At 36.7% G+C, this 10,753-nt stretch overlaps 1 protein-coding gene across 2 annotated transcripts; it reads right to left on the bottom strand.

Moving 5' to 3' along the window:
* Nucleotides 1–1,218: 1,218 nt before the first annotated feature.
* On the bottom strand, nucleotides 1,219–6,103 carry tor1 (torsin family 1). 2 transcript variants are annotated; one of them, XM_079657461.1, is made up of 5 exons: nucleotides 5,753–6,103; nucleotides 4,006–4,271; nucleotides 3,730–3,905; nucleotides 2,713–2,840; nucleotides 1,219–2,520 (listed from the first exon to the last, which is right to left on the bottom strand). In XM_079657461.1, exons 1-5 carry the CDS (start codon nucleotides 5,952–5,954, stop codon nucleotides 2,276–2,278), a joined length of 1,017 nt encoding a protein of 338 aa, XP_079513587.1. In that variant the 5' UTR covers nucleotides 5,955–6,103; the 3' UTR covers nucleotides 1,219–2,275. The 2 variants fall into 2 exon arrangements, with proteins under 2 accessions (XP_079513587.1, XP_079513588.1); XM_079657462.1 differs by lacking the exon at nucleotides 5,753–6,103 and adding an exon at nucleotides 4,861–5,679.
* Between the last annotated feature and the right edge of the window lie 4,650 nt (nucleotides 6,104–10,753).

Raw genomic sequence — 10,753 nt, forward strand, 5'->3', positions numbered from 1 at the left:
AAGTATGGCACTGACTATATTATAGATGAGGTGCAGATTGTATTAACGTGTATATTTTATATTATGAGGCTTCAAATTGTATATTGTGTCAAGACTTACCCTTAAGTTAATTGTACTGATAATTCTTCTCCAGCGTCACGCTTTCACTGCAGCATGACGTCTACTGTCTCATCTCATGCAAAAACTGTTACTTTAATGGTATCTCAGCCGTGGGCCCAGAGTTGTACCTTGCACGGTGGGGCTTTGAAAGCTGTCTGATTGTTACATAACTCTTTATTCTGTGATGGAAGTTGCTGATAACACCGAGCCATTCACTCAGCTGATACTATTCATTTATCACATTTAATGAATAGAGAACCAAATCTAAATGAAATGCGTTAAAAGGGAAGAGAAATGTATGATTACAGGGTATATGTAGGAATCCTGAAGTCAAATGTAATACCTTTTAAGACTTTTCTACTAAGACCCTTTCCATACATTTTAAGACCTCATCGCCACTTGGAGTTTTAACCGGTTACATTGGCGACACACTTTACCTCACATTGACTATATACAGTATTGATTGTCCTTCCTCCTTATCTTCCAACCCTTTGGACGCAGACTTGCATTTCCCCATAACGATGTTGTTTAACAACCGGCGTAAACGGACCTTCGCGCGCTATCAAGCAGTGAGCGTGCGATGTCCTGTTCAGATGACGTCAAACCCAACGGGATGCCATAAATAAACTACACAGAATCACACTACACACCTACGCAATGATTACATTCAGGCAGACTGTAGAATACAACCTCTTTGGACAATTTATAGACTTATTGAAAACAAGCTACAAAATGTAATACCTTGGAAAATGCAGTTTAATACTTTTTAATAGCCTTCATTTTCGCTAAATTTATTTATCAACTTTAATACTTTTTAAGACCCCGCGGACACCCTGGATTAATAAAGTGTGGTACATTGTATGAAGAAAAAGTATCACATGAACATTATACTGATTCTTTTTGCTTTTCTGTACAAATAAACAGCCAAGTGGCTTCTTTCAGAATCACAGTATACTCTCAAATATATTCCGCAGTTTTTTCATGTAACTTCAAATGTTCATGCATATTAGAAAGGAAACCGCTCTGGTGTTTTGGTACCTTTACTCAGTAAAAAAGCCAATTAACAGATCGCTCATTCTTTTGATTGTTCCCTCATGCATAAGAAACGTTGACACCAAGAAAAGTTCAGGTTTTATTTGTGATTTGTTTGTCCGGTGTGTTTACAGCAGAGAAACTCAGCAAGTGTCGGCTTTCCATCCACTAAAACAAACAATGTTCTTTTCACAGTCCATAAAAAGATCCTTCACCTGCATGTCATTGTGAGCAATTATATAGACAACATTTCATCTTTTTTTTTTTTAAATAGTCAGATTTTGAGAAACCACTTGAACATTTTCTTCCACAACAATGTATGACTTGCTCCGATTTCAGAACTATACATTATAATAGAGAATTGGGGTTGGTAAGAAACCTCTTTTTAATTAATTTTGATTTAAAATTCAGCTCAATCAACTTTGATATACAATATCATTTGAAATGTGGAATCTAAACTGTATCCAATTTTAAGAATTAAAAAAAATCCAATGTTGGTAAAACTGTGTGTCCTATCCTCCCGAGTTCATACGCAGTGTCCAAATGCATGAAGTCAATCTGGTAATAAACAGTGCGTATTACTCATACGAATCACATGAACTAAATTAGATATTAAAAGGGGCTGCACATTACAGAAATCATGTTCGATTTAATATGATAAATATAAACAGTCTTGTGCATTATGCGTTTCTTTTTAGAATAGTGACCAAGGCCAGATGGGATTGTTGACAAACTAGTACAGTGGACATGGGTAAAATAACTGATCGAACATAAAAATAAATTGTGAAATTGAAAAGAATTAAGGCAGGTTTTTCCAGTACACATAAAAAAAGCCACGGACAGAAGGACCCCGTAGTCTTTAGGTCTCTGTGGTGAGACATGAAGAGGAGATCAAGCTCCTTAAATCACTTACAAAGGAGAGCTTTCCAGTGTTATTATTCTGGTGCTGTAGTCCTTCGTCAGCCTCAGAATTCAGTGTGGAACATTTGAGAAGGCCTGCTGAAATCCTCAACATGACCACAAGGCCAGACAGAGAATCCTCCTCCATCAGCCTGACTCCCTCTCTGTAGTCCTTTGGCTGAGAGTTTTGTCTTTTTAAAAAGTGCACATAGTGATCGAGCACAGCGTCTAAGAGTTGCTGACATCATATGTAGTAGTCCAGCTTGCTTTCTATCGTCTTGCAGCCTTTTACAGCGAAAACTCTCTCTGTTTTGGGGAAGTAGACCACGTCTCGGGCCACCTGGTCGGCCACGCTCGTGTCCGGCTGATGTCCTCTGGCCATCATCTCGGCCATGGCACACTGAAACACATGTTTGTACTCCAGAGGAAGGAACGGGACGAAAAAGTCCACCAGGTTCTTGTCAATCAAACTTGTATGCCACAGGCCACCTAGAAGAGGAGATTAAAAGATACTTAAGAGAAGAACTAGAATCTATGAAACTAGAAAACTTAGTTTCTGAATGATAATGATTGGGGCTCTAACAGTTCATGCACAGTGTTGCGCTGTTTTATAAAAAAAAGACTTTTGTGTAATGTTAGACCACAAAACAATGAGGTGCATTTATCTGTGTTTCTACTCACTTTTCTTGTTGTTGAACACCGCTAGAGAGAGCAATGTCTCCAGATCTTTCAGCTCGATCTCTTCTCGATCTCGTCCTGCTTTCCAGAAGTCTAAAGCCGTCTGCGTGATGCTCTCCCCTCCAGCATTACTAAGAGAAGGATCAACGACAGGAAACGTGTTAGAACTTCCTTTGAGAGAAAAACGATTTCAAATCTGTTTTCTCTTCAGTGAATCTCAGAAACATTCAACGTTAAAAAAAAAAAAAACACTGCTTGAAAAGTTTAAACACACATTTAAGTGTCACTAGTTTGTTGTTGCATGATGTAAATACTAGCTTGTAGTCCCAACATGCCTACTGATGCAATAAAGTCTCAATTGTCATCAGTATCATTAAAGTGGCTATTGATACCGTTAACATGTATTACATATAAAGTTATGAAAGAGATAAGGAGGAGAAAAGGCATGTGGAAGTAAGCAATGAATGTAAAATGTCGAAATCCTCTGTTTAACGCAATATCGGACACAGAAGACCGAGGGGGAAGTCCCCTAAGTCACCACAGCCCCCAGAGAGGAGGAGCGAACAGCCAGCAAGCGGGAAGGACGAATGCTTGTGGGCTCTCTTCTGCTCGGCCGGCACTACGAGAGGGAGCTTTTCTCTCTCTCTGAACCATCTTCTGCTTGTAACATTACCGCGCCATTTGAATTAAAGTACCCCCTTGAACCTTCTCAGAGACTCCATTAGTCTCCTTTTTAAGGCTTCTCTCCTGGACGCGAGAATAACGAACAAAGCTATCAAAATCCAAACAACTCTTAAATCATCGATAAAATGTTGTTGAACCGGAGTATATAATACCACATCAAAATCCTGCTGGAATTTCATTTAATATCACTGAATTATTAAGCATACATTTAGCTTTTCAGTTCTTTCTATTAATTTGTATCTACAAAGAGACAAGCATTGATTGATAGATACATTTCTATGGTTCAAATCAAAATGTCTTACAGGTCAGAATAAGGGAGTGCTTTCAGCTTCTTACCTGAGGAAGATGAAGATGGCTTTCCGATAAGAAACTCCATCCAGCTTGTCGTAGTAGTCCAGATACGGCTTTATGCTGTCAATCAAGCCGGGATGCATCTTGTCCATCTCATCGAAGATGAACATGGAGTGTGCACAGTTGGTGACATTTCCTTTGATCCACTGCTGCAGCTGAGACTGAGGAGAAAATGTAGCTTGTTGATATGAAAGACCATAGAATGTCACTGGGTTAATTTAAAGTAACTGGATTCTATCTCATCTGGATTTGTCCTCATACCTTGTAGGTTTCAAGTTGACTCGCATGTGGGAAGTGGAGTTCAGACGTGAAGATATGAACAAAGCTGCTGTCCATTCCCTCTTTGTAAACATTGTCAGCAATCAGCTGACTCACAAAGTTCTTCCCTGTGCCGGTCCATCCGTGCAGTGAGAGCACCAAGGGCTTTTTTGGGTTGTCGTTGCTCATGAATCCACTCACAGCTTTGAGGATAATGCGTGATGCAATGTGCTGTCCGTACAGTTTCCTGTCCAGGTCAACCTTGAGACCTGGAAAGGATCAACACGATTAGTGACTGGAAAAAGGCTGACATTTATCATGGTGTTTAATATAATCGAGATCCGAACATGAGCTGGAAAACGAATGCAACAACAATAATGTTATTAGGAATGGTTATCAAGCTGCAGGAAAGCTACTACTACACTTTAATATTTCCATTGTATACTCCTGAACACTTCTACTCCACTATATCACAGAGGGAAATTATAATTCTAACAATATACATTTTAACTATTTTAAAAATGTCTACCTCTTTTAAAGTGCACTATTTGAGTAAGGTGCACCACTTTGCTGATGTGGCCTTTGAGTCAGACGAGGTGACAAACCCTCGCAATGAAACCCAGCATCTGAATGTAATATTGAACTTAAATTGTGTTTAAGGTCTTCCAGACAACGTTATTTATTGTTAGAATTAGATTTGGGAATATTTGAACCCCTCCCCCGGTTTTGAGGATACAAAAAAAAACTCACTTACATTATCATCAGGGCTGCACGTTAATTTTAATATAGTCAACATTAGAAAAGGTTGTTCCTTCGGATAGTTATAAAAACAAATGATATACACATGTGCATGCTTACCTGTTGCATTTAGAGCTATCCATTTAGGTTCGCAACTTTCATGTAAATAATTGTAGATAGTCCGCCCCAGAGTAGCACCGATACCCACAACCAGCGCTGTTGAAAACGGCTCAAATGTGCTCACCAGAACACTGGTCGACAAAAAAACATGCAACAACAAATACAAGTGTGTCGCTTTCATCGTCAAAACCGCGTATTCCCGGACGTTAGTGTTTGTTCTGCGTTAAAACAATCATAATAGCATTGTGCAAACCGCGCTACACCAGCAGGCTAGGCTAACAAGCTAACTGTAGCTTACTAGCTTCTTACAACGGGCCACTTCCTCAAACGTCATAATCATGCGACAAACACAAGCTCTGGTAAAATCACATAAGAAATGTTTGAGACGTTTAATAAGGATGTTAAATAGATATAATAAGTATGACAGTTGGCCACATAATACGTTTGTGCGGATTAGCTACTTGTTTAGCTAACGTATGATGTTAGAGATGCGACTAACGTCAAACTATTCGCTGATATTATTATTATTATTATTATTATTATTTAGCTTAATGAGTAGAGTATTCAATGTATTCAATATGTTCTTTTATTGTGTATTACTTAGATACGTCTGATATGTCCTTTATATTGTAAATGTGTATATACTTGCTGCTAATGTAGGCTAAATTGTTATTTGCTGCAAATGTTTATTTTATCATATGCATCTTATTGCATCTTTACATATGTGTAACTCTGTTTTCAAACACCTGTAATGCTGGTACACTGCTGCTGTAACCAAATCATTTGGGATTAATAAAGTATCTTTCAATCTATCGATCTATATTATAGTTTAGTTCCTCACAAGACCACACAAAATGGTTGCTAATGTGTTAGCCGAATACCAGTTTGTTACCTGTCTTGTTTAAAGAAATCCACTCGGGTCGACAGCACTCGTTGAAGTAGTAGAAAATGTTCGGGTAGGTAGCTAAAAACCCGGTGAGAGCCGCGGCCATGCCCACCGCGATGCTGGTGCTGATGGGCTCGATCGCCTCCGTCGAGCCGCCGGAGCAGACCAGCATCCACAGCAACAATGCGTGCGGCTTCTTCGGAACCATGGCTGGTTAACTGCCGCTTCATAAAACTTGGATAAAAAAAGGGAAAGAAAAGGGCAGCATGCGTTACATTGATCGAGTCAACAGACTGCTGGCAGTGGAGGCGCTGCTGTTGTCATGCACACAGGAAGCGTCATGACATCAGAGTCCAAAGGTGACGCTCACCTGAGAAATGAATTTAAAGAGAAGAGGTGTGATTTATAAAGACACTGCAAAGATTTACACTGGATATTCAATAGTATTGTACAGTAAAACAGGAAAAGGAAGTATTTGCCAGTCATTCTATGACAAATAAATATTTGGCATAAGGTAGAATATTTTAAAAGCAAAACGGGACAAACAGCACAACTCCAGGATAGAGAAATTCTTGACATACTTCCAAGGTGATCGTATGGACGCAGATTACATTTTTTGTACAGTTTATATATTATATTTTATGAAATGTCTTATTCATAAAAAGAGTAAACATTTTACCAATAATCCAAAACAATATAGTAGCACTATTAAAAACAGTCAATAAAAAGGCAATTATAACGAATTTTGTATTCAACAACATTTTGTAATCCGAAATATTAAACTATTTGTCTTTTATGAAATGTTTTATTACTTGATATGTCTACCCCTGATGTGAACATTTGTGTATACAAAATGTACGATGTTCATTATGATCTTGAATAAATAAAGGGAAAACATTTGATGTTATTTATAATAATGGGCAAAACTACTGCTGTGAAGGTCGTTTTATTTTGAATATTTGAAAGATTTCTGTCTGAATGCTTTTAACTCAGTTTCACAAACTACCCGACTTTGAGCCCTCAGTTTTAACCACAGGTTTCACTTCTTGTTTCACATTTTAGGGCCTCTTCTATTTAATAGGAACATTATTTTTTAAATAGCTATCTTTTACTAATTGGTCTTGATTTTTCTCAACTTACATGTCAAGTGATCCAGTGACACAACAATAAATGCAGCATCATTAATACCTTGGAAAAGTAGGACACACCTTCTCCTATATTTCACATTAATATCTTCATGATAAATCATAATTTTTATGAAAATGATTGAGTTTTGGGATTGTATAACTACACTGGACAAGTAGGGCACAACTCTTTTGGTAGTTGTTGGAAATACATTTTACTTTTAAATAGAAAACTACCAAGTTTAATCACCTTTACTTTTTTTTCCCCAAAGTGTTGACCTGATGATGGCGCCAGAGAACTAAATGTATTCACATCACAAGGGAACTTGAGTTTCTACCCAGGTTTTTGACATTGGCTTGTGCCTGACTCCTTGGTCTCAATGTATAGATGTATTATACATCTTGAAATCAAAACAATAATATCAGAAATCTGCACAAAATGAATACAAAAATAAAAAGATCTAAACTTTTCTGTTGGATTTAAAGGTTTGTGGTGTGAAGGTATTTTTTATGATGTTATGATTTGAAGCCAGTACTTTTACAAAATTCGTGTTTATTTTTGTTTAAATATCAAAGTCATGGGATTTTTTGGACCTATCATATTCCTAAAGCCAATAAAAAATGTCTATGCCATATTTAGAGATGTTAAATGTTATCAGGCTTTGAACAAATCCTGTTGTGAAAACCTTCAGAATATAGACAAAACTGAAAAGTGTGTGTCTATAAGGAAATGTATGTTTTGTATTTCACGTTGTATAAAAGGCTAGGTTTAAATAAGGCATTACCTTATGCTTTAATTTATTTTTAAATAATTTATATTGAATATATAAAGTTAGTACAATAATCACCTATAATTTGTATTTTATATGTTTTCATTCCACTCCTCTGGAAGAAGACATGTTATGGAAACATGGAAACTCAAAATGTACCAGTGCCAAACCATGTCACCTTAAGTACACATTTATGAAACTGTGCGCGTCAGACTCTTCACAAAGCCCACTGAAACTCTGTTTTTAAATCCTCTCAGGCATGTGTTTGTGTCGCTTTGACATTTCTCATTCAGTACTGGCCAACAACTTCTCTTGACCTAGCTTATATTCCTTTAAGTGCCTGGTCGGGGTCAGGAACTGCTGCTGCTTTGGCCTTCAACGCCCACTGAGACAATGTTTGTGGTATCTGGCTATAAATACTGTAATCTTGACATGACTTGATATATTTGAAAAGGCAAGCTCAAAAGTTCCTGTACATATTTTGACATATGGGTAATGGAGCCCCTTCTGCTTTATGTCATAAGGTCATCCTCTGTGGGAACCCTTTTATTTTGTGGTCATGTTTTTACTCTACGGATCAGGCTTGTCTAATACAAGAGAATGTAGTTTATAGATACCAAATGTTTCCTCCAGTACTTCACCCAGTCTGCCCCCCCGCCTTGTTGTAGATACTTTGAATTCACAAATAATGGGCAATAATGAACAAATCAATGAATGAAGAAAACAATCAGCAGATTAGGCCATCCTAAAACTAAGCGTTAAAAAGTTGACGTCGTATAAAAAAGCCTGCCTTTATTTAAGTATTAATAATCTAATTGTATCATTATGTTTATATATTCTAGCAGATGCAGGCTACACTTTTCTATTGACCTGATGAGTTTTATTTAAGTAACGTTTTCAAATAACGACTTTCAGATGTTTGATGGATGGATGGATAGATAGATAGATGGATGGATGGATAGATGGATGGATGATAAATGGATGGATGATAGATGGATGGATAGATGGATGGATGATGGATGGATGGATGGATGATGGATGGATGGATGGATAGATAGATAGATGGATAGGTAGATGGATGGATGGATGGATATATAGATAGATATATAGGTGGATGGATAGATAGATATATACTGTAGGTAGATGGATAGGTAGATGGATGGATGGATAGATAGATAGATGGATAGATAGATAGATAGATAAATAGATAGATAGATAGATAGATAGATAGATAGATAGATAGATAGATAGATAGATAGATAGATAGATAGATAGATAGATAGATAGGTAGATGGATTGATGGATAGATAGATAGATAGATAGATAGATAGATAGATAGATAGATAGATAGATAGATAGATAGATAGATAGATAGATAGATAGATAGATAGATAGATAGGTAGATGGAGATGGATAGGTAGATAGATGGATGGATATAGATAGATAGATAGATAGATAGATAGATAGATAGATAGATAGATAGATAGATAGATAGATAGATAGATAGATAGATAGATAGATAGATAGATAGATAGATAGATAGATAGATAGATAGGTAGATGAATGGATGGATAGATGGATAGGTAGATGGATGGATGGATATATAGATAGGTATGATGGATGGATAGATAGGTAGATGGATGGATATATAGATAGATGGATAGATAGATAGGTATGATGGATGGATAGATAGAAAGATGGATAGGTAGATGGATGGATGGATATATAGATAGATAAATAGATAAATAGATAGATAGATAGATAGATAGATAGATAGATAGATAGATAGATAGATAGATAGATAGATAGATAAATAGATAGATAGATAGATAGATAGATAGATAGATAGATAGATAGATAGATAGATAGATAGATAGATAGATAGATAGATAGATAGATAGATAGATAGATAGATAGATAGATAGATAGATAGATAGATAGATAGATAGATGGATGGATGGATGTCACCCATGTTTTAAAGAAACAATGGTTGGTAGTGAAATTACGTATTAAATATAAATCAGGCTCTTAAAACGTTATTCTAGATCTCCACTCTGACTCCTGATCAGGATGATGGCTGTAAATCTGCCCTCACATGTCTCATGAGGCACAAGACAAACAAAGGACCTTGGTTTTCTGCTGCTGGTGTTTGTCATTTCTCTTCTCCTGTCTGTCATTGTGGTGGTGCATCCTTCCTGGAGGGGACGGGGTCAGATTGTGTTCCAGGATCAGGACTCGTCTTCCTGGAGGTGGTTGTTTGGGAGGGGATCGTGACTCCTGACGAAGCCCAGACTCCCTCGTGGGCCGAGATAACTCGGAGGAAAAGGAGGGATCTGAGCTCTCTTTGATAAGGCTGTGAATGCGTGACAACAAGGTTGAAGCAGCCGAACACCGCACTATCTGTTAGCAGCATATGCACAAGCACTTTCTGAAACCAAGTTCACAGATTGCTTGTTGTCTTCCAAGAATTCAAGTAAAAATTCTGAGTAAAAAACAAAAAACATAATTTATTTTCTCAGACTATTTGTGTATATTTCTTTAAAAATAACATTTAAAACCAGCTTTAGGTTTATTCTTTATTTTTTCTTTATCAGGCAAAGAAAATTGAAAAAAATAGATTTATTTTAAACTTTGCATTTTGAAAACAAAGTCAAAATGTCCTGGCCAAAGTCAATCTTTGAGAAAACAAGTCAATCAATATCTCTCTTTCTTTTTTTGCAAGTCAAAATGTTAATCATCAACTATATAGCCTTAAAGTATCAATTTGACTTTATTCTTTAAATACAAAATGATAAAAAAAAAAACATCCTTCCTCACAGCATTTTTCCTTGGCCCTTATAATGTTCAGCAAAATTCATTTTTTAAGCAAGTCAAGTTTTCCTTCATAAATCACAGATGCAAAAAAATGTCATCCAAGAGGAAAAAGAGGGTTCAACCTCTGAGGAACATGATTGTCTGTACAAAGTGTGAATGCATTTGTTGTTAGAAACATTTTTATTTTCTGTAATATTCCATTCTACAATTTTGAAACATGTGAGAAGAAGAGCGAGCCATAGGCAGAGAGTACCTTACGCGGTAATGTTAATGTTTGGTGTGCAGTTTGTGATAAACCA

This window comes from Notothenia rossii (genome assembly GCF_949606895.1).
Source record: "Notothenia rossii genome assembly, chromosome: 11".
NCBI lineage: Eukaryota > Metazoa > Chordata > Actinopteri > Perciformes > Nototheniidae > Notothenia > Notothenia rossii.

Coding starts and splice junctions, on each gene's coding strand:
- tor1 (XM_079657461.1), bottom strand. CDS start 5,954: ATGGTTCCGAAGAAGCCGCACGCATTGTTGCTGTGGATGCTGGTCTGC. Junction 4,272..5,752: donor GATTTCTTTAAACAAGACAG/GTAACAAACTGG, acceptor GATCCTTTCCAG/GTCTCAAGGTTGACCTGGAC. Junction 2,521..2,712: donor GGTGTTCAACAACAAGAAAA/GTGAGTAGAAAC, acceptor CTCCTCTTCTAG/GTGGCCTGTGGCATACAAGT.